This window comes from Macrobrachium nipponense, chromosome 42 (assembly GCF_015104395.2).
Source record: "Macrobrachium nipponense isolate FS-2020 chromosome 42, ASM1510439v2, whole genome shotgun sequence".
Classification (NCBI taxonomy): Eukaryota; Metazoa; Arthropoda; class Malacostraca; order Decapoda; family Palaemonidae; genus Macrobrachium; species Macrobrachium nipponense.
The window spans coordinates 36,585,819-36,599,648 of record NC_061103.1 but is presented as its reverse complement, the minus strand read 5'-3'; the positions used below and the strand labels follow the sequence as shown (position 1 = coordinate 36,599,648).

General features: G+C 37.1%; 1 protein-coding gene across 3 annotated transcripts in view; it reads left to right on the top strand.

Moving 5' to 3' along the window:
• LOC135213120 (uncharacterized) overlaps positions 1-13,386 on the top strand; it is a 31,910-nt gene extending 18,524 nt beyond the window's left edge. For 2 of the 3 annotated variants that reach the window (XM_064247024.1, XM_064247025.1), the window contains exons 2-8: positions 6,395-6,565; positions 8,791-8,928; positions 9,550-9,666; positions 10,074-10,157; positions 10,781-10,912; positions 11,540-11,661; positions 12,442-13,386. In XM_064247024.1, coding sequence (XP_064103094.1) covers positions 6,395-6,565; positions 8,791-8,928; positions 9,550-9,666; positions 10,074-10,157; positions 10,781-10,912; positions 11,540-11,661; positions 12,442-12,571 — 894 coding nt within the window. In that variant the 3' untranslated portion in view covers positions 12,572-13,386. The remainder of the gene's footprint in view (positions 1-6,394; positions 6,566-8,790; positions 8,929-9,549; positions 9,667-10,073; positions 10,158-10,780; positions 10,913-11,539; positions 11,662-12,441) is intronic. The other variant, XM_064247026.1, reaches the window with a different exon arrangement.
• The last annotated feature ends 444 nt before the right edge of the window (positions 13,387-13,830 follow it).

Sequence of the window (13,830 nt, the reverse complement as noted above, 5' to 3'; positions counted from 1 at the left end):
TGTCAGCTCAAATCACAATCCCCCACTCCCCACGAAGCTTTGAAATATCATGAGATTTTTAGCACGCTCCAAAAACCAGCAATAATGACGTCACGAACGAGAGAGAGAGAGAGAGAGAGAGAGAGAGAGAGAGAGAGAGAGAGAGAGAGAGAGTTTTATATCTGCCAAAAAAAAAAAAAAAAAAAAAAAAAAAAAAAAAAAAAAAAAAAAAAAAAAAAAAACAAATGATACACATAGTGTACTATGTGGTATGTGTATTTAAGCAAATACAAATGCTACACACACAGACGCATAGAGAGAGAGAAGAGATAGAGAGAGAGAGAGAGAGAGAGATGACGACGAAGAAAAGATAAAGTAGAGATGAGAGAGAGAGAGAGAGCACCTGGCGTGTTGCATTACAGGCGATATTCACTGGCTTGTAACGCTTCCTGGGTGTGTTACAGCAATCGGCGTTACAAAATACAGAAAGAATTTATCATACATTTTCATGCATTTCAGCCATTTCCTCAAAATACTAAAAAAAAAAAAAAAAAAAAAAAAACTATGATACATATTTTTACGTTTTTCTACGTACTTATATCTTTTTCTGTTATGTCAGATTTATAAATAATAATAATAATAATAATAATAATAATAATAATAATAATAATAATAATAATAATAATAATAATAACAATAATAATGTTAAGAAGAACAACCTGTTATAAAAAATCCACAATTATATAGTACAGTATATTTCTATGTAAAACAAACATAGTAATATACATAGCAATATACTGTACTATATAATTGTGGATTTTTCATAATAATAATAATAATAATAATAATAATAATAATAATGATAAATTTTTTCCTGAATACAAAGTGACCTCCTGCCCACTTCTTAAGTGACAGGTGGAGGGCATTTCAAGGTGCCCCACAGACGGGAAAATTCTCATGCCCTTAGAAAGCCTTGCATGTGCGCGCGGGCAAGAGCGCGTTCGTTCATCGGTACTCATGACTCAAGTGTTATTATAGAGCGTCGCTTTCTCTCGGTCCAGGAAATGCGTTCTTAGTTGTTCTCTCTCTCTCTCTCTCTCTCTCTCTCTCTCTCTCTCTCTCTCCTGAGAATACTGATATATTACCTAATGTCTAAATTGCCAACCCCTTCCCCCGCAACAACGAGAGAGAGAGAGAGAGAGAGAGAGAGAGAGAGAGAGAGAGAGAGGGTTCAACGACCTTCAGGGAAAAGAAAGTATAGCTCTGACACACTAGAGGATGGGATACCCTCGAGGGATACCCCAGGGAGCTACCACAGGTGCATACCCAAGGGGCATACCCATAGAGAAATTGGAGCATTTAAGTTGCAATTCGTATTATTATTAAAAGATATTATGAGTTTTTGTCGCTACTTTAATTTAAATGGTGGACAAAAAAAAAAAAAAACAAAAAAAAAAAAAAAAATCTTCACTTAACTGGTAATTATAGGAAACATGTAAAAAATTAGCCGAGATCTCTTCGGCGCAATTGAGTTTTCTGTACATCGCTCACCAGATGCGGTAGAGTGATGGTGAGTCCGATGCTTCCAGAGAGCGCTGTCAGATGCAAGATCCACGGCTAACTTTAACCTTAAATAAAATAAAAATGACTAAAACTAGAGGGTTGCAATTTGGAATGTTTGATGATTGGAGGGTGTTTGATCAACTTATGAATTTGCAGCCCTCTAGCATCAGTAATTTATTTTATTTTTTATGTATTTTTTTTTTTTTTTTTTAGATCTGAGGGTGCACAGAATAGTGTGAACGGACGGACAAACAAAGCCGGCACAATAGGTTTCTTTTAGTACGCCAAGTAATTTATCACTTATAAATGTGAAGTAAACAAAATAGATAAAAATAATGAATAAACTCTCATCTTGGGGAGGAAATTTAAACACGTATAGGCCTAGAATTGAATTAAATTCGTCTTGTTGTTCTCTCTCACAATAACGGCCGATAACAACTAGGAGCAGCACATGGAGAGAGAGAGAGAGAGAGAGAGAGAGAGAGAGAGAGAGAGAGAGAGAGAGAGAGAGAGAGAAATTTCATTCCTGCAAGCACGTACACAGCGCACAATGTGGCATAAGTATACACAAATACACAGGCTTCTCAGTGTAGACACTGACAGAGAGAGAGAGAGAGAGAGAGAGAGAGGTTTACCCTAAAGAGAAAGTTGGAGGAAATCCGGGTAATCACTTCTTTACGTATTTGGACAATGGACTACCGTTCCATTATTTTGTCCACCTAAGCAATTTTACGTTTTTATAGCATGTGCCGTTCAAAATAGCTTTGATCTCCGTCTTATGAAAGACTTATATAGTATATAAATGTTTAAAAGCCACAGACACACACGCACACATACACACACATTTCTAGATTTCCAAACACTTGACCTATAACACCAAGCGTGAACTGCAAAAAGTAAGTTATTGACCAACATAAAAACAATTTAACTTTGAAATCAGCCTCATAATTGTTTTAATATAACATAAGTGCGCTTTAAATATCGCAAGCACAAACAGACACAAACACGAAGATTTGCAAACATACTTACAACTCCAGCCTAACAAACACTAGACCTATAACACTAACAGTGAACTACGAGTAAGATATTTACTTACAGAAAACAAAGCCCAAATACGCTATTTACATAAACAAAAGAAAGTTATATTGGAGGCACGGATCACGGGAGCCCAAACAGCTCTTCCTAGTATAAATAATGACGTGATTAAACCCTTTTTTGTTATGGAAACGAAACCACACTCGCGCATGCGCAGAATCAACGGAGCCATTTCCCGGGTGAAAGTTAAACGACTCTAGACCGATGTTGGCGATTTCACGAGATCTCAATACTACTCCACTTTCTTTACTCGGAACAATAGGTACAAAAGTGAAGTTGTAAATAAAAATTCTAAATATTTAGAAGAAGTTTCAAGGAAGCATCTTAAGTATTTAGATGAACAAAAATAAACTAAGTTTTCTTTACTTAAAACAATATTTACGTGAAGTTTTTTAAGTAAGTCTTCTAAGTATTTAGACAAAATGAAACCCTATGCATCCTTTACTTAAAGCAATATATAGGAAACTTAAGTAAATGCTTGAAGTATTTAGAAAGACAGCATTAAATTAATTGGTTAAAAAGGTGGAGAGGAAAAAAACAATGAAGTCCTCGGGAGAAATGGTTAAAACCGGCTTATTATAATTACAAATCCAATTTCTCTACTTAAAACTATACGAGCAAACTTTGAAGTAAATGTTTTAAGTATTTAACAACAGTAACAATAATCATTATTAATTTCTTCTTGGAATGGTTAAGGGTAGGTCCACAACCAAAGAGCCTAGGCCTATACCGGGTAATGCAGCGTCACACGTAATAATAGACCTATATATATATATATATATATATATATATATATATATATATATATATATGAAAAACTAGTTCCCAAGACAAAATTCACTGACAAATCATTTTTGGTTTCCAAGACAATGATTTAGGTCTAGGCCTACTCACCATCTTTGTTGTGAACGTCTTCATGATCCTATTACAAACGAATTCACTAACGACAAACGACGGTTCGTTAGTCGATACGAAAACCACAAACAGCGAACGCTAAGAAACAAATATCTGTAAAACTGACTAAGTTGCCTGTGAGACTGACCCATATCATTTGTTGACACTTCAAGTCGGCAACACGACAACAAGGAAGGCGATAAGACAAGTGGCAAAATTAGTGATGCCATCGACGTGATCCCCAATATTTTATTAGTATTAGAACGATTTCTTATTGTTTCGATCAGTGTGAACCTTCTTTGGTACAGTTTTCCTTATCAGATAGTCTTTGTTGCCGTTAAAGCGACTTTCCCGGAGCAATTTCACTTCGCTTAACGTCTTCCGTATCTAAAGTGAAAGTTTGAAGGCGGGGAGGGTTAAATAATTCGACGTACAAAACCACGAAAGCTAACGAAACGAAATGGAAAAGATGTCGCCGGAAGGGAAAGGAGGCCATTATCTATTCAGCAGCTTTCCGTTTGTTTACGAAAATTGGAGAAGAAATTATGCAAATTGAGCGCTTTTCAACGTACAAAAAGAAGGCAGGTTGCGCGTGCGCGCTTTTGTGTGCGTGCTATGTTAGAGATAACAGAAGACTTCATTATATCATTATTAAAACAATGAAAACTGCTTGTAATACGATTTATTTTAAACCAGCTCTCGTCCGTTATCTCCGGTGAAGGAGGGAGTTTAAAACTTGGTCTGGTGGCGTCTGATGATCCCGTTCCTTCACAACCCAATCAGACTTGTCGTCTTTCGTCGCTTTCCATTAACGACAGGGAAGTCAAACCCATCAATTAAAAGTCAGCCGGAAATAAGATGAAAACGTTTGAAAGTTGCAATTGAAAGCGAAAGCTTTTGGCCAAATGTGCAGCGAGTCTAAACATAGCCTAGTGGCTTTTAGACTCATTCCTTCACAGCCATGTAGAACTTATCGTTTTTGAGCGACGGGAAATCCATTCTGTCACGTAACGACAACCGGAATTACAGGAAAGTCAGTCTATAACGTAACGTCAACCGGAAGCGGATGAAAGCGATCGAAAGTTGCAAATGAAAGCGAAAGCTTTTGGCAGAATGTGCAGTGAGTCTAGATCTCTGTTGCATATTGCACGCGGATATATAAGTCAAGATGTAAGATGCTGAGCGCTTATAAGACTTGCTGGCGCCTCTTTCAGTTCATTGCGTTGTGTTAATATTATCATTATTTTTCTATAAAATTAAATATAAAATACAAACTGAACACGGGAAATGGAAACAAAAACAAAAAAATCATATCGTCAAAACTAACCATAGAATCTTTGTGAAAATAATTCCACATAAGGGCAAGGCAAAACAAGGCGCGCTCCGACCTCCAGCTTACTAGGGGCGCGTGCTAAAATCTACGGTCAAATAGGGCCCTTTTTCGCCAACGGAAATTGAAATAAATACGCTATATTTTATAATAAATAATTGTTTTGTACTGTTTAACACGCCCATTATTTAGTTATTTATTTTGTTTTTAAATTTTCATTCTAATAAATAAATCATAAATATCCTATCCTAAAATTCCTGTATCTTTAACTCAACACGAAACACCTTTTTCAGACCTTTTTAGACTCTTCCATAGACCTTTCCTACTCCCCCCTCACCAAAAGAACAACAACAAATTAGTTTCTAGGCTTACTCCCCGAGTAAGCGAATACTAACCATAGAATCTTCTAGAAAATAACCTAACTAAAGGGCATGTAAAAAAAAAGGGGGGGGGGGGGGGGGGGGTGGGGGGCGGCGTTAGTGCAATACTAGTATGCATCTCAGAACTAAAATATGGAACAAGCACAAATACCGATACACAAACAAGCAAATACGTGTACATACACATATATACGAACACACAGACGAGAGCGCATGCGCGCACAAACGTCAAAAGCAGGTACGGCGTCATCCAGAAGTTGTTAGAGTTAACCTGAAAGTAATCACGATCATTTCTATTCTAATTATTCAATGGATTCTGGTGTTGTTGGAGAGAGAGAGAGAGAGAGAGAGAGAGAGAGAGAGAGAGAGAGAGGGTGTCATGCATACCGTGGCATGACCAACAACGCCCACCTTAAAACTGTCAACCGAAAAAAATAAAATAAAATAAAAGAATAATCACGATTTGCGTCATCACCCGAAATGGAGTCGCATCACTCGTAACAGATGATGGAGTACAATTAATTTCAGTGTCCATATTCACACAATACGCCATCTCTGCGTCCTTCTGTGGGATTGTGGGCTCGAATTCCATATAAATTTCATATAGTTACGCCGTTCAGATCTATTTAAAAAAAGCAAGTATCTATATATAAAAATAAGACGTTTATAGGCCTACTTACCTCGCAAAGTTCCTGTTACCTGGTTAATATAGGCCTACTTTCACAAAATTCACGTTTAACCTGGTTTATAGGCCTACTTATCCAGCCAAGTTCTTTTTATCTCGGTACCTGGTTTAAAGGCTACTTATCCAGCCAAGTTATTTAGATGAGATTTACTGAGAAGTTATAGTGTAGAGTACAGGAAGGCGTTTTAAACCATAATGTCAGATTTACCTCTTATTTTAAGCTATACTTATTACTTTATCACGTCAATTTGAAACATAACTTGATTCTGAGAGCAATTTTCTGAAATGTGCACCTATCTGACACTCTGATCACTGGCTATACTTATTACTTATAAAGTTAATTATTACTTATAAAGATCATTTTAAAAACTACTTTTCTTAGAGACCACTCTCCTGAGATGTGCGCCTGTCTGATACACTCCTTAAGTCAGCTGGAACACCCCTTCATTCTCTCCTGTCCCCTTTCAGATGGTGTCCAAAAAGTTGACAGCAACCACCCTGGTGACGCTCGTGATTGCTTCAGTGGTCAGCAGCACTTTGGCTGCTTCCATGGACTCCGAAGAAGTCCGGAAGTTCCATTCAAAGCCCAACAACGTCAAGAAACAACAGCTGGTTGAACCCGCTCCCGATGTCAAACAGGTGAGAAGGCCGAGTTGTTTTTCTGCTATGATATTGCGCCTGAATTCACTTGGGTGGCTGGGTTTAATAATCTTACTGGTTTGGATGGGACTAAAAAAATTTGTATTGTGGCTGACAGGTGCTGATAAATCTTGCTGTTTTACTGGTAATAGCTGTAGAATTTTGTTAGCTAATTGCTGGTAGCCTGTTTGGCCTTACTGGTAGTTACTGCTTAACCTTATCAGTCAGCATTAGTCCCTGTTTGACCTTATTTGCCTGCATTTACGCAGCATGGCTATTACGATGTGACTTTATGAGCCAGCATTAATGGATGACCTTATTAGGCAGCATTAGTCACTGGTTTGACCTTATTAGTCTGCAGCTATATACTATATATTGTTACCTCATTAATAGCTGATTGGCCTTATTTACACTAGCTCTTGTTCGACCTTATTAGCCAGTATTAATCGCTGGTTGACCTTTTTTTTGAGAGTGTTCATGTAAAATGATCTCAATTATTTAGTTGCTTGACCTTATGAGTCTGGATTATTCACTCTCTGACCTTATTAGTCAGCATTAATCGCTGCTGTGACCTTAATATTCAGTAATTATATACTATAGTCTTTCTGCCTAATCATTAGCAGCTGTTTGGCCTTTTCAGTCAGAATTAATCCCTGCTTTGGCCTTATTAGTCAACATTAATCAGTTGTGACCTTATTAGTCATAATGTAATGTACGAGTAATTTTCCCGCCTCAATGTTGGTAGCTTTTGGCCTTATAAGTTAGAATTAATCCCTGCTTTGACGTTATTAGTAAACATTCATTACTACTTTGACCTTATTAGTCAAATTAATAGTTGTTTGACCTTATTAGTCCGTGCTTTAGTTATTCATTAGTTGATATTTAACTTTACCACTTAGCTCTTACTTGTAGCTTCACATTACAAGATGAGTATTATTTCTGTTATTGCCTTCATTATTTTACTAGTTTATGATTAATCATAAAATCTGGACCTGGTTCCTGGTGCTCTGCCAAATGATAAGCTTGAACGTATCAGCAGATTAATCACAACTGGCTCTGACGTGTCTTAAACTTATCAGATCAGTCAACAGCATATTTTCATAGACTAACAAAACTGACTTACTGTAAAATATTAACTCACTAAACTGATACCAATCTATGATTAATCTTTACCAAAAGGTTTAACAGCTAGTAGAAAACAGGTATCTCTGTATGACCTTATTGGCTTCAATAGCTATAGTTGATTAAACTATTCAGGACAAGTAAAGCTATTTGTCTAGACTTAAGGAAGAACTTGAACTTATTAGCCTAATTAACCTGACTGAGTGTCCCACATAGTACTAACTACCTGAATAACTCAGAAAAAAACCCATCGGTCTAGACCTAAGAAAGAGCCCACTTTCTGTTAACGAGTATTCCTGTTTGATCTTATTTGCCTAATTAACTTGGCTGATAAGGAAGAACTCACAATTTGCCGTCTACTAACAACAACTGCCAGACCTTCATTTCATGCTAACAGAGCCGGTGACTATTATGCACCAAAGTTCCAGAGCCTGTAACTATTAAGTTCCATGGCCTGTAACTATTAAGCTCCAAAGCCTGTAGTTGTAAGCTGCTGAGCCTGTAACTAAAAGCTCAGCCTGTAACTATAAGCTCCAAAGCCTGTAACTATTAAGTTCCAAGGCCTGTAACTATAAGTTCCAGATCCTTGTAACTATTAAGCTCCATCTCCTGTAACTATTAAGCTCCATCTCCTGTAACTGTTAAGTTCTAAAACCTGCAACTATAAGTTCCAGAGCCTGTAACTATAAGCTCCAAAGCCTGTAGATATTAAGTTTCAGAGCCTGTAACTATACATAAGCTCCAAAGCCTGTAACTATTAAGCTCCAAAGCCTGTAGCTGTAAGCTCCTGAGCATTTAACTATAAGCTCCAAAACCTGTAACTATTAAGTTTCAGAGCCTGTAACTATTAAGTGCCAGGTCCTGTAACTATTAAGTTTCAGAGCCTGTAGCTATATGTAAGCTCAAATCCTGTAACTATACTTAAGCTCCAAAGCCTGTAACTATTAAGCTCCAAACCCTGTAAGCATTAAGCTCCAAACCCTTTAACTATTAAGCTCCAAAGCATGTAATTATAAGCTCCAAAGCCTGTAACCATTAATCTCCCTAACTGTAAATTCATGTACATGCATTAAGCGCCCCTTTGCCCCACCCACTGACTCCAGGACAAACCTGCCGCTAACGGAGGAGCTTTCCAGTGGGGAGACATCCTCGGCGTCATCGTCCAGCTGCTGATTGGCGGTCCAGTGAACGGAGGTCCCCAGGGAGCCTCTGACAAGATGGACTACATAACCCAGCTCACGGTTGGTTTGGTTCGACAGTTTTGGTCCGAGGGACGGCTCTATAAACTCATTTAGCAGTTCCCCCTACTTTTTTATAAGTGTGTAGACTCATGTAACTGTTATCTCCACTGTTTGTAACTGTGTAGGCTCATGTAACTGTTATCTCCACTGCTTGTAACTGTGTAGGCCCAGGTAACTGTTATCTCTATTGTTTGTAACTGCGTAGGCTCATGTAACTGTTGTCTCCACCGTTTAGAATAAAAGTCTGATTGATAGGACTAGTAGACTGAATTATGGCTAAAAAAAAACTACTTAGGCCTACAAAGGTTATTATATTGATTAATTAGCCCATATTTTAACGCCTGTCACTGAATTAAGACTGCTAAACTGAATCATGACTAAAATAGATTACTTAAAAAGACTGAACTTATGGGCTAAAAAAAAACTACTAGACTGAATTATGGCTAAAAAAAAAACTACTTAACGCCTGTCACTGAATTAAGACTGCTAAACTGAATCATGACTTAAAAACACTTTAGACTTATAAAGACCCCAAAACCCTTAGACCTATAATGCTACTGAAAGCATTTCAATGTTGTTTAAGAAACCCACTAACAACTTCATTCTCTCTTTATTTTCCAGACTGGTGAATTCTCCTGGTCAAAGGTCTTCTCGCTCGGCCTTCAGCTCGTCCTTAGCGTCCTTGGAGGAGGAGACAACGCAGCCATCGACAAGATGGACGTAGGATCCCCCCTTGAGGTAAGCCGTGAGGGAGGAACAAGAGAGCGAGATATATAAGGCGAAGTGAAGCTCCCTTCTACGGGACAGAGTGGAGCCATTGGGCTGCTTAGTCTAGCTATTAACCAGTGATTGATGATCGTAGAGAGAGAGAGAGAGAGAGAGAGAGAAGAGAGAGAGAGAGAGAGAGAACTGCTCTATTTCCACTTATTTATTTATCGTTTAATGAAGTTAAATTTCTTTGCAGATCTATTTAATCATTTATCTTGACAACTTTGTAAACAAGAGAGAGAGAGAGAGAGAGAGAATCTATTCAGCTCTATATATGACAAATCTCTATATATATCTTTCCACTATTTGATCGATATATAAACATTATTAACTGATTTCCTATCTCTAATTATTAATTTAATTAATCTTATTTTCAGGGACTCCTCACTCACGTCCTTTCATACCTGACCGGTTCCACAGACCCTACCGAAGTTGGCGTTATGGCTAAGCAGACTTCCGAGGTCAGTTATCTATTCTAGATCTTTGATTGTTTACATTTTGCAAATTCGTAGATATCTGACGATTGGTTCTTCAGTTGTTGGTTATACTTCAAATTTTAAAATCTTTGTTTGTTTATATTTTAGTAACTCTTAGATATCTGACGATTGATCTTCAGTTCTAGGTTATGGTTTGAATCTAAAAATCTTTGTTTACATTCAGGAAACTCGTAGATACCTGACGATTGAATCTTCGTAAGTTGTAGCTAAAAATAATCGAAAACAATAACTATTGTTTGTCTTAATTCATTTCTAACTTAAAATATTCATTACCAAAACGGAACTGAAGTTAAATTCCTGACATATTGATATATTACCAAAAGAGTCAAGGACGAAATTCATAGATACCTAACTATTTGTCTGAAATTGCACTTTATGGTTTGAATTCAGAAAAATGTCATAATATTCCTCAATTGTTCGTCTGAATTCATTTACCAGTTCAGTCATCCATTCCCAAAATCAGACATAAACTTCCTTCATATATCACCAAAACCTCAAGTCAGAAGTCCTAAATCAAATTAAAACCGAGTTCCTTGAGATCTCACCAAAGAGTCAAGCTCGAAGTCCATAAAACTCTCCGATTTCAGGTCATCAACTTGGTGGTAACTCTCCTGGACGCCCTTCGCACCTCCTTCTCCAAGAGGTCCTTCGAATCTCGCTCCCTGGGAACTACTGATCCCTTGGCCGACGCTGCTGTAGCTGCCACGACTATGCTGAAGGTGGGTTCAAGTTAAAATCTCTATGCTTATAGTACTGAAAATAGTTGATAATGTTATAGTGATTCTCTTACGCTTGTAGGGTGTAGGAATGTCTGTAGGATAGCTCGGTTTTCCGTAGGATTGAGGGAAAAGCCAAAGGATAAGGAATTGCATTCAGAAGTTTTTAAAGCTGGTTATGGTACTAGGGTACTACCCGTTGACAATGTTATATTGATTCTCTTACGCTTGTAGGGTGTAGGAGTGTCTGTAGGATATCCTGACCTATCATAGGATTAAGGGAAAGGGGAAAAGGACAAGGAAATGCATCGCTACGGAGTTTCTACAGAAACTGTTCAAGTTAGTTATGGTACGAGGGCACCTATAGTTAACGTTGCAGCGTTTCGCTCTTGTTTGTAGTCTGTAGGCTTGTCTTTAGGATATCCCGACTTCCCGTACGATTGGAAAAGGTAAAGGATGGGAAATGAGTTAGGCCTAATTCGAAATGAAGGATTGTAGTAATCTTTTTGAGGTAGTTTTTATATTAAAATTGAGTCGATTAGACTCAATGGCTGCTCTTACAACCACAGAAATTTCCGCGTAAACCAGGATAACTAGGATCAGACTTTAATCACAATCTTCTTCTCGCAGAGCTACATCATGACATACGGAACCGACGACGATCTCTGCATGCAGAAGTACCTCTGCGAGGCCAACAGCGACTGCGTCTACGGAACCGGTGACACCGGCTACCTCTTCTGCCAGATGGGAACGTGAGTCTTGTCATACACCAGATTCGGGAAGACTCTCGAGTTTATATCATATGCAATATATTACATATAGGGTCAAGGGCTTCGTAACTTTGTGGTTTATTATATATTTATATTGTATTTCTGGTATCATAAAGAGACGAGTAACCTGTTTGGGAAGGCAGTTGCTAGGCCTATGTTACGAAAAAGCTCAATTCAGGAGAACTTTGTGTTAATAATAATAATCCATATAAAGTCAAAGGCTTCATTACTTTGTGATGTATGAACTATTTAATTCTTTTTTTTTTTTTTTTTTTTTTTTTTTTTTTTGTTTTTTTTTTTTTTTTTTTTTTTCTTTTTTTTCTTTTTTTTTGCCAGTATTTTAGAGACAGCGAGTACACCCCTTTAAGAAGTAACCGCTAGTCCTTTGTTACGAAAAGACCCAGTTAAGGATGATTTTTGAGTAAATAATACATATAATATGCTTCATATAAAGTCTAACATATCATTATTTAATGGAGTATGATCTGTTTCATTCATATTTATTTCTGGAAACGTAAATAAACGGCGACTATACTCGTTTGTGTAGTGAGTGCTAGGCCTATATTAAGAAAAGTCGCAATTCAGGAGGACTCTTTCGCTAATAATATATATATAATGGAATATATATAAAGCCAAATGCTTCGTTATTTAATAGTCTGTGCTCTATTTTCTGTCAGCGTTAAAAAGATGACGCGTATACCTGTTTGAGAAGTAACCGTCACTGCTAGGCCTATGTTCCTAACCTCTGACCTTCCTTGGCAGATACGGGCTGAGCTACGTCCTAGAGAGGAGCACCTACACGCCCTTCGAAATCTACAACGACGCCGGCAGGAGAGGCCGCATCGGCGAGAACTGCGTCGAAATCTATAGCGAATGTAATGAAGTTGTTTAAAAACGAAAAGAAACAAGAAAAAAAAAAAAAAGTTTCTCTCTCTAGTTCTGTTCGGTGGAATTCAAACAATACTCAACGCTAGAACGGTTTATTAAATGGTTTCTCACGATTTAAAAAACAATATAAGATACATTTCTAAAAAGACTTAATATCTTGAATATATTATGAATTCGGTGGATTGTATATAATTTTCAAAACGAGGAGTCATCGTTTCATTTTTTTTCTTATTTTTTTTTATTCAAAATTCCATCGAGCAGAATATTGTTGATTGTCTTTTGATCATTGTAAACGTTTTTATCATGATGAGAGTTGTAATAGAAACAATGATTGTATCTGTTATTTATTTATATATATTCTGAGAAAAACAAAACCATTTTGTTCCATGAGACGCCACTGACTCGAGACCAACTGACCTGTACAGACTTATTTTATATTTAATATAATAATATTCAGACTCCTTGTTAAGGTAGCAACAAAGGTCGCGTGTCCTCCCCACCACACCATCAATCCATTAGACCCATGTAACTGATTCCCTACTCCCTCCCTAATCCATTAGACTTATAGCCAACTCCCTACTCCCTCCCTACTTCATTAGACCTAAAGTTAGCTCCCTACTACTAACTCCCTCCCTAACCCAAACCCCAACTTTCGCGCCCTAATCTACTAGACCTATAGAGTTGACCCGCAGCCCTTGTGACGACAAACTTGTTACCTCATATTTATATAGATTCATTCTCTCTTCAATGTCTCTATTTATGTGTGTTATTGTAGCTCTTTATTTATTTACATTAATTTTAAGACTTATATACATATTACTCCTGTATTTTTATTTTTCACCTTCCCGACCCTGTCTGTGACTTGACAGCGAGAGAGAGAGAGAGAGAGAGAGAGAGAGAGAGAGGTTTGACTGACTCTAAAACCCTGTCAGTTAGTGAAACTAAACTGGATAACTGTTTAAAATGATAACTGGACATTGAGGACGTATATACAGTTAGTGTCTGTGTTATATGTATATATATATATATATATATATATATATATATATATATATATATATAAGACCCCAAAAGTGACGAATTTGACATCAACTGATCCAGAGACTATAGCTGGTGAATTAAGATCCTATACTAACAAGATTAGACCCATAACTGACTATAGAACATGTTTATTTAAGTCCTTGAAGTAATCAATGAGTTCTTAACTTCTAAACGAAAATATTGATAGATAATAATTTATACAGTTGTTAAGTCACATTTTGT